This window comes from Schistocerca americana, chromosome 2 (assembly GCF_021461395.2).
Source record: "Schistocerca americana isolate TAMUIC-IGC-003095 chromosome 2, iqSchAmer2.1, whole genome shotgun sequence".
NCBI classification, from domain to species: domain Eukaryota; kingdom Metazoa; phylum Arthropoda; class Insecta; order Orthoptera; family Acrididae; genus Schistocerca; species Schistocerca americana.
Window position 1 is genome coordinate 766,948,406 of NC_060120.1, and position 13,493 is coordinate 766,961,898.

The 13,493-nt window shown below is 43.4% G+C and overlaps 1 protein-coding gene across 1 annotated transcript in view; it reads right to left on the reverse strand.

The window, feature by feature from the left end:
- Positions 1-8,127: 8,127 nt before the first annotated feature.
- The window catches only part of LOC124594411 (T-box transcription factor TBX20-like), a 187,422-nt gene continuing 182,056 nt past the window's right edge, over positions 8,128-13,493 (reverse strand). Inside the window, exons 5-6 of the mRNA XM_047132780.1 lie at positions 11,360-11,761; positions 8,128-8,317 (exon numbers count right to left, since the gene is read on the reverse strand). Of these exons, the coding sequence (XP_046988736.1) occupies positions 8,128-8,317; positions 11,360-11,761 (592 nt within the window). The remainder of the gene's footprint in view (positions 8,318-11,359; positions 11,762-13,493) is intronic.

Here is a 13,493-nt window from a genome sequence, read left to right on the forward strand (position 1 = left end):
GTGTTCACTCGATTTAGCGAGGATACTTCGCGAGGAAACTCAGACGGCATTAATAAATAATCTTATGCTTGTCTATGAGAGTGCAGCACCTTGCGCTGTAGATCATTGGCACAACGTGCGAAGAGTCGCGAGCACATCGGCGGACAATGGCTGTTGTCCGGTGTCCAGTGGTTGTCTAGTGCTGCATCCAGAGAAGATTCTGTGCAGATGCGTAAAGGAATTGAAAGGTCACTTTTTGAAACCCCGCCTTTTCTCCCATCACGTCGCAGGAGTTTGTAATTTGTTCAAAGGTGCCTAAAACCTTCCTCTGTAATGATGGAAAAGCACGGCCCCCTGCGACGTCACCGTCGGGCTCGCTGACGCTTCAAACAGAAAGGCGCCGACTCATGCGGGGAGAAAAAGGCCAAAGCGCAGAAGTTCATGTGAGGTGTAACGCGTCTTAAGCATGTCACGCCGGCACCAAGTTTCACCACAATTCCGCCCAACGCTATCGTGGACGTGTCACACGATGGAGGGCTGCACAGACCGGTCCACCCACATGTCACCCCTTCGCTTGACGCCTCTGTAATGGAGGTCAGGACCACGACGCCGAGCGTTGAAATCACGCGGTTTCCTTATGCGTGGCCGACGGAAACATTTAAGACACACCGCTCTTAGAAACCTACACGTCAGGATGTGGCATAAATGGTGTCAATGAAACCACCCCTTCCCTTGGGGCGTTCATTTACACACATTTCATGATCGAAAACGACAACTTGCACTGCTATCTGCAACAGAACGACATCTTTGGTAACCTTCGACGTTGCTGACACTCCTAGAAAGATTATATTTTTCTTTAAGGACGTCACGGGGCTGCAATGTGGTTTGAAGTGTAGCGTGACTCCAATTTTAGTTCTAGTGTACAAGGTGGAACCACTACGGACCGATCAAAACGATTCGACGACATATGAACGTGATACGAAGCAGCAAAGCGTGTTTATACTTTTTCGGCCGACCTGTTTCGCGCCATCCTGGAGAGTGATTACGGGAAAGATGAAGGGAGGAGTGAAAGAGGGAGAGGGTCAGGGTGCGATATTGACACGGCGTGGCTTGAATACAACGGAAAAGATTCCAAGACCCTCCAGTTCGACGACACCCTTAGTGTTTTACCCACGTACATTTCTTGAGCACTTTAAAAATGTACTTGCACTAGGACAACTATGCAACGATTCCTGTTGCCTGCGGGACAGGCAACCTCATCGACACCCTTCGGCTGAGTGGCGCTACGGCGTTGCTTGCGGGCATGCGAAATCTGGGGAGTGACGAAGGGGTCGCCTGCCCCTGGGCACCTAGGACTCGGGCAAGGGTTGTTTCCCTACATGTACATTTTTAAAGTGGTCAACAAAGTTGGCGAGTGGCAAAAAGTGTGTTGCCGAACGAGGGGGCCTTAGAGGGACCTTTGGCGACTATATTCTTACATATATCTATGTCGACCCTCCCCCCCCCCCCCCTCCATGACTGCGCCACAGGAGGATGCGAAACAAGGAGGCTGAAAAAGCGTAAACACCCTTAGCTGCTTCGGATGAAGTTCGATTTTCGTCGAAACATTTTGAACGGCTGCCAGTGATTCTACAAAAATTTCACAGCCACACGTACGAGTATTTATTTTTGTATCTGACGACGGCGTAACAGCCAAAAACCAATTTTCAAAATAATAAATATTCAACGAAATTACACCAGGTAGAAATTATCATCAATAAGATCACAGCTACCACCTTATCCCAGAGCAAAAACTGCGGTCGTGCTACACTCCAAATCACGTTCAGTGGGTTTGCAGCCCCATTATGTCCTTAAAGAAGGGTTTTAATATTCTGTTGAATGTCAGCAATATCGAAGGTTGGTTCAAATGGCTCTGAGCACTATGGGACTTTATATCTATGGTCATCAGTCCCCTAGAACTTAGAACTACTTAAACCTAACTAACCTAAGGACAACACACAACACCCAGTCATCACGTGGCACAGAAATATCGAAGGTTGTCAAGAACGTAGTTCTGTTACACATCTCAATGAAATCTATCGTTTTCGACTGCGAACTGTGTGTAAATAAACGCCCCAAAGGAAGGGGTGGTTTCATTTATCCTCCTTACGTCACATTCTGAGGACTTTTCATGTCGATTCTGAGCGACAGCGTGTCCTCAGCCACCCATAAGGAAACCGCGTGATTTCAGTGATGAGTGTCACGATCTGATCTTCACTGCAGAGGCATCAAGAGATGCGATGAGATTGGACTGAGATGGTGGCGGGGGGGAGGTGACAACCTTCCCATCGTGTGACACGCCTGCGATATTTGATACCATATGACTTCATTAACCTTCCTCAAACATCACATAAACTTATGAGCTCTGGCCTTTTCTCAGTACGTGTCGACACCTGTCTGTTTGAGCCGTCACTGAACCCGAGGATGAGGTCACAGGGCGCCGCACTTTTGCAGCATTACAGAGGAAGGTTGTAGGCACCTTTCGGGTGGTCCGATGCATTGGTTCTCGACAGCATTCCGAGGGTCTCACGTTCGAGTCAGGCTCGAATCCAAAATTTGTCCGTAGTGCTGGTGGTTCTTCAGTATTTTTAAAATTACATAGACGGTTCTTATGTGATGGCAAAAATGTAGTGAACAATGTACAGAAACGCAAGAAAAAATGATAAGAGCAGGGCACGAGTTACCAATGTTTGTGTCTGTTGACCAGTTCTATGTCAACTGGAAAAATATAACAAACAGGCTTCTCTTTTTAGTGCTTTGATTCTTGGAGTTGTCATTTTAAAAAATCGTATGTGTTACTATTACATGCCGATATGTTGTCAGATGATCATAATTAATTATATAAATTATATGCTGATTTTATATTAGTTAGCTGAGTAAGTAGAGGTTCACATTCTATTATCAACATTTTTAGCTGTGGGTAGTAATATATGAGAATTGCAAACAAGAAGCAGGCTTAAATTGGCCTCCCCCATTTCAAAAATTAGATTACCCTTCTCTCTACGAGTTCACTCTCTAGATGTGCTACTGGTAACACTAACAACCACTGCAATCTGCAACTTCTTACATTCCTTCGGGTTCCTTTAGAATCACCATTCCCACATCGATCCATGACGCTCTGTAGGTTATTGTAATATTAATGTATCGATACAGGAAACTTTTGCAGGTCACCTGCTTGAAAGAGGACACAGTTGCGACGTGCAACTCGAAGTCTTACATAACATCCAGAAATGGAGAGATGAACTTTTTTGAAATAATGGAAATTATTTAACATATGCCCAACGGCCAAATCTTAGTACTGAATGATCCGATATAATTCTCTTACCAACTGCAGACAATGCTAGTAATCACATCCAGACCGCTTTGTGAATTACCCTTCGTACTCATGTGTCTTATTTTTCCTTTACTTCATTTATTTTGTTCATTGTTTCACTTACCTGTTCAATCTCACTAGCAATATTTTGTAGCAGTTTATAATATGAAGACTTGTTAAGGTCCAGATTACCTTGTTAATTCAGTCCCTTATAACACTTCACCGTAGTTTACTGAATATTGTTCAACTATTTTTTCTTCTAAGGACAATTGTTGTAATTTGTCATGTGGTTCCTTACTTAATGTGTCACATATTGTTTTGTGTAAGGTAAATAGTTTTATATCGCGCTTTTAGTCCACAACAAACATTAACAGTTACCATATTTCAAAGCTAACTGTGATATGCTGTAGATGCAGTATTTTAAAATCTCTGATCCCGCAAAAATTTCGCAGCCGCACCTGACGATATCTTCATAGCCGAAAGTCAGTTCGTAAAATAACAAATATTGTGGAATATTACACCAGAGCCAGAGTAGACTGTCTTTTTCTATCATAAAAAAATTGTCTCAGTTAGATTACAGCTAACTCATGTTTGTCTTAGATTGAAATCAATATTTTAGTTGCTATGCCTATAGCAAGTTTAAAAAGTAGTGGATAGCACAGTTAGAATGAACTATTCTCTTTCGAGTAAAAACATCCAGCAATCGTCCGCACCAAACAGTATATTAAGTGTATTCGAGCTTGCGAATATGGACAACCATTAGCTGTAGAATGGAATCACGGCAATGAAAATTTGTGCCTCTCCTAATTCGTTACACAGTACGAAAGGATTCCTCTTGTCTATCCGATGAATAAGTGCTGTTAGCGCCGGTCCAGAAAGAGTACCAATGTGACACATGTTAATTTTTGTGAGAAGTGTTGCGATAGTTCAGACGGGGTAAATCGATCTTTATTGTTAGCTACTCTTCTTAAATTGTTAGTTAGTCTTCTTAAATATTCAAAAACCATAAAAATGGTCTGCATTCTACCAAACGGCAAGCTTTATGTGGCCGAAAGTCAATGTGTTAAAATGTAATGGGAAATATAGAGTTGCAAATCAGTTAGTAAAATCGATTACTGACATGTTATAAAAAAAAAAGGCGCGTCATGAGAAAGGCTGTTATTACTGACTGTGATGATAGTAGATGACAATTATCCGTTGGCATTACGGCAGAGGAAACTGGAGGTTTTGTTAAATAGTATGTTGGTAGCACTGTGTATTCTAACTTGTTACGCTGCTCAATAGGCAGTTAAACTTGCAGTTCAGTGTAATAAAAAGGCGAGGGTCTCGCGAAATCTGTCCCCGACTGTACTTGACATCGTTCTAAATCATTTGAATGCACTTCCCCTTAGTTTAACCATCTTGCCGATTTCTGCAGCTACCTAAGAGGACCTCGACAAATTCTGTGTTTCTGCTTTTGATGCAAATTCGAACGACACAGCGTATTTTAGTCAATAAAACTACCCTAACGTACTTTATACAAAGATAACGATAGGTGCTGTCATCAATAAGTCAGTAATAATTTAAAATAAGAGATGTATGCGCAGCTACCAGTTTTTCAACTCTTTTTCTTATTTGCGTATGATTTTACGGATTAGCTAAGCATAAAAGTTGATGGAATCAGCGGACAGATATATTTTACTTGTGTTATCCTTTTTAATGTTAACTGGAAATTTCTCGTAGTTTGTCGCTGAATTATCTTGTCACTGAGCAGAAGATCATAATATGGCGTCATCACCGGAAATCGTATTGGAAACAAAACACAGTGACAGAATAAAGACCATTTTGTATTTGCATCTCAGTATTTACATAAAATACAATCACAGAAACTCAATAAAGAATCCGTCAGCGCTGCAGTGGGTTCTTCACATTTCTAATGCATTTTATTCGTTACCAATGCAAGATATGTTTCACAGAGCTTACATATAAATAGATATCAACAGTGATTTACATATAAGGTACTGCAGCACGACGTGCAATAAGTGTTAGTGTGTGTGTGTGTGTGTGTGTGTGTGTGTGTGTGTGTGTGTTTGTGTGTGATGTTATCCTGTAACTTCAGCGATGGATAAACTATAATCCAAGATATGTAGGAGGCTCCTAATAGTGAAGCAGTATGGTGGGAAACATTCCAGCCGCATATCACAACACGTGTCACTCCGACCATTAAGGAACAGTTTTGTGAGGGCTCCAACTGATTCATTAAACCCAAATATAAAGACGTTCTGCATCAGTTAAAATCCATTATATTCTTTACTAGTTTGGATGGTCCTATCACTAACACCAGCTAGAATTTATCGTGTTTAGAATTTAGTACTGGATTTATCGCTAGAGTACGCAATTCATTTTTGGCCACAATACCGAAACTCCAAAAAAGACGTATTTTGGCTCTCAGAAACACACTATATATAAATCTCACAAAAGACAAATTCTAATGTAAGACACTTAATAGTATTCCTCGCCATTGCGGCATGATCGTTTAAACACTTAGTGATTGGATTAAAGTATGACTGATACAGAACGCTTATGTTTTCGCTAGAAAGCGTTACAAATACACTCTGTACAATTATGAAGAGGTGTCTGAAGAAATTTCTTTACTATATCAGCCTTACATCTCAAGGAGATTAAACGAAAGGCTCTTGTTCCAAAGATGGGGAGGGCTTAATAAAATTTAACGCTGTAGAGAGTGCCATAAACTTATGATACATACAATCAGTCAAGTTTGAGTTTTACATTTGTATCGTATGTTATACTCCCGTTGGGACATGTTGTATACAAAGACGATAATGTTTAGTGACGTCTGTTTAGCATTCGTCTAATACAGTGGTGCAAATACTGCCTCCATAATCTTAATTGCACCTTTCGTATTACATTTCATATCGAGAAGTGAATGTTAGTCAAATGCTAGAATCATATCTTATGGAGGAAATGTCTCCTACTATCTTATTTTTTCCCAGCGCCTGCTCCATACACATGTTTCCGACAGATCAGATTCGTGTATGTTAGTCTAGAGATGAGAAAGTTAAGAGTCAAGCTCTCATCACATTTCCGAAAAATATGGTGGAATGATTCCCGTCATACCGTTCTGGAAAGGGAACGAACGGAGAACAACCTTAATCAACCGAACAATGGTCCTGAAGCGCATCTTTGGCGTAGAAGGTTTCTTTCAAAAATTTTAAGCTATTGGCACAGATATAATTTCTACAATAACAGCCTAGGAACTATTTTATAAAATCTTAAATTTTACGGTACAAATAGTCATTCTTGTGGAATTCTATCTCACTGATATATATCTGAATAGTTTCCATTTCACTTCCTTTACATGCACACAGCGTCTGCTAGGACAAATGAGTGTCCTGATCGATTAATACATAACAATATTACTCTCACAAAATAAATAATTTGTTTTACTGCCTCCGTATTTGCTCTGGGTAATCAACAATGTTCTTGGAAGAAAGTAGTATAAATCTATTACCTTGTTTACTTTCCTATCGTAAAATTATTTTCCAGATTTGGAACTTGTTCAATCTCTTAAAATTTTGTGCACAGGAATCATCACACTTTACTTATACGGCGACGCAACACGTTTTATTCTTCATCGTCTTACTGGAAAGTACTGGCGAGCACAGCGATTACTATGTCTTGCTTCAGGCTCGTTTTAGTTTTGTTTCCAGAAAGGCGACGTTTAAATGTTCGTGTTTCTAACTTCGTTTGTAAAACAATATCTTGAAATAAATAATTCGTAATACACATGTCACTGGGGTCCAGTACACTTTATAGAGTTTTTCTACTTCAAATATTGCACTCCACATGAAACAATAGGTAGTATCGCCACATATTTTTGTACAAGTGGTAACTAAAAACTAAGTAATCAACAAACGGTTTTGTAGTCACTTGCACTATGCACTGTCTTGCATAAATTTTATTTCTTTATTTTTTTTGTTTTGTTTTAATACGCCGAAATTATCGGATCATACTCGTAAATATGGATTTAAGTGAACAGTCACAAGGTTCACAGATTACTTGATATATCGTGTTAACTGCACTTTCGGCCTCACAGCACTTATTCGGTATTATCGATACCTCTTTACTGTCACTTTTATTTTTCGGAGAACAGGAGGAATAACTTGGCTACAGGAGTCCCTGTACAACTTCTCCAATAGAGCACTTCATTTATTTGATGATGCTGCTTGATTCTATTACTAGTTGCTTGACTCTTCTGAGAATGTTGGTAATTACAAATGAAACTGAAAATAATTTCAAGTGATCCTTTAGTGCATTCCAGGCTGAGGGGCTTTCAGAGGGAATGTTGCAAACATGAATTTTCCGCGTCATACATTTCAAAGTAGTTATCAATAAGACAGTCAGTCGCGAAGAAACGTTTTCTGTTTTAGTGAAGAACTAACGTCTCACAATCGGAGTACTTTTGTACAAGGGAGGCACAGGAATCAAATGCCTAGATTTGTACTGCTCCATTCATATGTATTGCAACGCATCGCTATTGTGATCCTGAGAAGTATCTTCGGACACTGAGCACCTGTGTACAGTTGAATCACAATAGCAGTAAGATCATAGGGCCCCAGGTAGCAGTCGGAGAAGAACAGCTTTTTCGGGAAGTCCGTTCTTCTGGATGATCGATTGGGAGCTCGAAGACACGGCCAAGTTTAATGTCCTCAATGGCCGTCCAGACGTGAGCCAACAGCCTGCCGCTTCACGGAGAGCGCAGAGTTGGATGACGAGTGGTAGAGGTATCGCCGACACTAGGACAACTGCTGTGCGGGGCTGTGCGGGGGCGGCGGGTGGAGGTCAGCGTCCTGGAGGCTGTCGGGTGAAGAGGAGACGGGCGACAGTGCCTGGCGCTGGGGGCGGGACGCAGCGGCGGCGGCAGCGGCGGCGGCAGCGGCTGCGGCGGCGGCGGCCGAGGGCAGTGGCGGCGGGTACGGCGAGAACCTGAGGACAGAGCAGCGGCTGTCAGTAGATGAAACACTGCATGCCATCTCACGCTGTCAGCTGGATACTTCATGACGATATGCAGTACGACAATATCATAATACTACACTGTTCAAAGTAATTAGAAGAACACGTGTAGCAACGTCAGGTATGTTAAAACTTGAGATCTTCGCTTTCAATGTAGACAACAGTTAAAATCGTTCGGCACACTTTTCTCTTCAGGGGACATCCACAACTGTTGGTCAATATCGCATAAACCAGTTATACATGTTGGCCACTAATGCATCGTGTTAATACATGGTGTTAAACCCTTGAGCTTCAGCTAAGGCCTGAAGATGGTGTACTGAAGCATCATAAGGACGACTGTAGGTGTTCCATTTTCTTACATAAGTGAACGGTCGAAGTCCCCCAGTCACAAGAATGGATATACAAAAACAGTTTTTCATTGTCAATGATAAGCTCCGATGATTCATTTATAAAAAGGAAGTACTAGCCGGTTTCAGAACATATGTCGCGTCTTCAGGTGCATATTAAAATGTGAGTCCACAAAGGACGTATAACTAAGTCTAAAACAGGTTACAATATATTAAAACAGTGAATCACTGGTACATGTCCGCTCAGAATGTCAATCCTAAGGGACCGGGTTCGATTCCTGGCTGGGTCGGAAATTTTCTCCGCTCGGGGACTGGATGCTGTGTTGTCCTAACCATCATCGTTTCATCCCCATCGACGCGCAGGTCGCCGAAGTGGCGTCAGATTGAAAGACTTGCACACGGCGAACGGTCTGCCCGACGTGAGGCCCTTGTCACACGACATAGTTTTTATTTACTGGTACATGACATGCAAAAGAATATACTCTTCAATCGTGGGTCTACCAGAAAGCTTTTCGCAGTGGAGGACAACGATCCACACATGGATCCTCAAAAAGACAAATGGGCGATCTTTAGAACACAGTGCTTCGTAGCACCCATTAGATTTCTGACTAGTGTGAAGGCCCTTAATGAACGTAATTCTGTTATGAAAGCCTCGTCTGCTTCTCCTAGATCTGACTATCCTATTTTGCACTCGCTGTACAAAATATTTGCTTGTCTACCTGCATCTATTGCTACAGTAGAAAGAAGTTTTTCAACATTGCGGCGTACAGAGACATGGCTGAGGTCGACAATGAGGAGGATCGACTTGATGGCTTAGTTCTATTGAACACTTTCTCTGACATTGATTGTCCTATTGATGATGTAATTAACCAATTTGTCAGGAAGAACAGACGCATAGAATTCATCACTTAAGAAAGAGAACCACATTTGTAACTTTTTATATCATAAGATGGTATTGTCTTGTATATGTGTATAATCAGTTTAAATAAAATTTTCTTACTCTTTGCATTTGACTTGATTATTTTTTATTACGGTAAAAGTAAAGGCAGCTGGAGATCTCCTTAGCGCCCCCTACTTGAGGATTTTCTGGATCCGCCACTGGCTCTTACTTATGATAGTCTACGACAGCCTACCGTAGTTTTACAATTCTAGTCATGATCAAGAGAAAGCATGGGGTGGGAGGGAAAGGGAGGAGGGGGAAGGCGAAAATATACTGCTGGCCATTAAAATTGCTACACCACGAAGATGACGTGCTACAGACGCGAAATTTAACCGACAGGAAGAAGATGCTGAGATATGCAAATGATTAGCTTTTCAGAGCATTCACACAAGGATGGCGCCGGTGGCGACACCTACAACGTGCTGACATGCGGAACGTTTCCAACCGATTTCTCATACATAAACAACAGTTGACCGGCGTTGTCTGGTGAAACGTTGTTGTGATGCCTCGTGTAAGGAGGAGAAATGCGTACCATCACGTTTCCGACTTTGATAAAGGTCGGACTGTAGACTATCGCGATTGCCGTTTATCGTATCGCGACATTGCTGCTCGCGTTGGTCGAGATCCAATGACTGTTAGCAGAATATGGAATCGGTGGGTTCAGAAGGGTGAACGCCGTGCAGGATCCCGACGGCCTCGTATCACTATCAGTCGAGATGACAGGCATCTTATCCTCATGGCTGTAACGGATCGTGCAGCCACGTATCGATCCCTGAGTCAACAGATGGTGACGTTTTCAAGACAACAACCATCTGCACGAACAGTTCGACGACGTTTGCAGCAGCATGGACTATCAGCTCGGAGACCATGGCTGCGGTTACCCTTGACGCTGCATCACAGACAGGAGCGCCTGCGATGGTGTCAACGACGAACCTGGGTGCACGAATGGGAAAACGTCATTTTTTCGGATGAATCCAGGTTCTGTTTACAGCATCATGATGGTCACATCCGTGTTTGGCGACATCGCGGTGAACGGACATTGGAAGCGTGTGTTCGTCATCGCCATACTGGCGTATCACTCGGCGTGGTGGTATGGGGTGCCATTGGTTACACGTCTCGGTCACATCTTTTTCGCATTGACGGCACTTTGAACAGTGGACGTTACATTTCAGATGTGTTACGACCCGTGGCTCTACCCTTCATTCGATCCCTGCGAAACCCTACATCTCAGCAGGGTAATGCACGACCGCATGCTGCAGGTCCTGTAGAGGCCTTTCTGGATACAGAAAATGTTCGACTGCTGCCCTGGCCAGCACATTCTCTAGATCTCTCACCAAATGAGAACGTCTGGTCAATGGTGGCCGAGCAACTGTCTCGTCACAATACGCCAGTCACTACTCTTGATGAACTGTGGAATCGCGTTGAAGCTGCATGGGCAGCTGTACCTGTACACGCCATCCAAGCTCTGTTTGACTCAATTCCCAGGCGTACCAAGGCCGTTATTACGGCCATAGGTGGTTGTTCTGGGTACTGATTTATCAGGATCTGTGCTCCCAAATTGGGTGAAAATGTAATCACATGTCAGTTCTAGTATAATATATTTGTCTAATGAATACCCGTTTATCATCTGCATTTCTTCTTGGTGTAGCGATTTTAATGGCGAGTTGTCTACTTCACGAACAGAGCGTACGGTGAATTACGGAGTAGAATTTAGAGGGCGGGAATTACCTGTGCTGCTGCGCGATGCCCGGGTAGAGGGGCCGCGGCAGTGCCGGCAGCTGCTGGCCGGCAGCGGTGGAGACGGAGGCGGAGGCGGCGGCGGCTGCGAGCTGGTGCGCGTGCAGCAGCTGGGGGCCGAGGCACGCCCACTGCCCCCAGAGAGGGCCGGCGCCGTATACCGCGGGCCCCAGTGGGCCGTACGGCCCCACTGCGGCGGCGGCGCCCGCGCCCCCGGAGGCGGCGGCAGAGGCGGCGGCGGCGGCTGCCGCGCGCAGGAAGAGCTGGCTGCGCGCCGCAAGCAGCGCCTTCTCTTCCAGCGTCAGGTTGTTGTTGTGCGTGTCCAGCTCGCAGAAGGGCCGCAGCGGCGCGCGCAGATACTGCTGCTCCGCCAGCATCGACTCCATCGTCTCCCTGCCACACCAGCCTACGCTGTGGTCCGCCCTCTCCAGTTGGACTTACATACTCGTCTACGTCTGTACATTTATTTCATACACAACTCTGCTTCCCCTCAAAACAATGCAAGCGTAAGCGGCATGCCACACACATGTAAAACTCAACTCTACCGGAAATTTCGAGGGGATGTAGATGGTTCCTTGAGGAAACATTTGAAGATAAGAACCCATGATCGACAACGTCATCCAGTGACGTTCAAAGTCGTCGCCATGCAATTCCTGGTGCATAGAAATATGGTACGGGTGAATCGATGTTTATGTAGCATTCTCAACACCGACGTTTCTGAGATTCCCGATCCTCGCGCAGTTTGTCTGCTGATGATGTGCGGATTAGCTGCGACAGCAGCCAAAACACCCACTTGGGCATCATCATTTGTTGCTGGTCGTGGTTGACGTTTCACATGTGGCTGAACACTTCCTGTTTCTTCAAATAACGTAACTATCCGGCGAACGGTCCGGAGACGTGGATGGTGTCGTCCAGGGTACCGAGCAGCATACATAGCACACGCCCGTTGGGCATTTTGACACAAGAGCCATACATCAACACGATATCGACCTTTTCCGCAATTGGTAAACGGTCCATTTTAAAACGGGTAATGTATCAAGAAGCAAATACCGTCCGCACTGGCGGAATTTTACGAGATACCACGCTTTCTACGTTTGTGATTATTACAGCGCCATCTATCACAAAGCGAAAAAAGTGGTGCAACTAAAACATTCATATTTCTTTACGTACTACACGAATTTTGTAATAAAAATGGGGGTTCCTATTTAAAAAAAACGCAGTTGACATCCGTTTGACCTATGGCAACGCCATCTAGCGGGCCAACCATAGCGCCAGCTGGTTTCCCCCTTCAAGCTAGACGAGTTTCGTTCTTGGTAGTTTTTTCGTTTGATGCTTATGTCGTGAGATATTTGGCCCGTTCACTATTAATGGACCACCCTGTATACATCACTTTCTCATTCATCTAACGTTTCTTGATATTTTCGTAGGTTTCTCGAATATTTGTGGGTAAATTCTTTGTTAGGTAGCGTTTTAGAACGCCACATTGTTCAGGCAGAAATGTGTTCTTCCACGTACTGTGAGCTCTGTTTCGAGCTGAAATAATCAGCATTTTCAACACCTTATTTCTGAATTTATTCACGTTTTTTTTCTCTATTAAACTAATAGCTGACATTTAATCATTCTATTTAGTATGACATCTGCCCATTCACTACGCAAATTAAACTACAGTAGTGATTCTGCCATCACCATTTGCCTGCAGCAAACTTTTTTATTCACTAAGAGCTGCTTGCACAGTCGCTACTGACTGATCCAGCAAAAACATTATTATTTGCGACTTTGTATGAGTTTTCAGGTTTCGAAGGTAAGTTGCATCGTGATTTTCGCATCAGCCACAGATAACTTGCGTCAGAATCCATTCATTATTTATTCTACTATCTAATACTTTAATGCTTTGTGTGAAAAAGTATTTAGATGACGATTTGGAGCCACATATGGTTTTCGCACATGCTTTGCCTGTAAGATGGGGCATTTACACACTTTCTAAGTCAGGTGATTAACTCGTTGGTAGGGAACTTGACAGTTAAGGTACGTTCAGTGGTGCTCACAGATTAACGATTCTACAAAATAAGCGTTCCCCTTGTTAACCTGTAGGTAGCGTTTAACAAAACTTTGATGGACACGTATT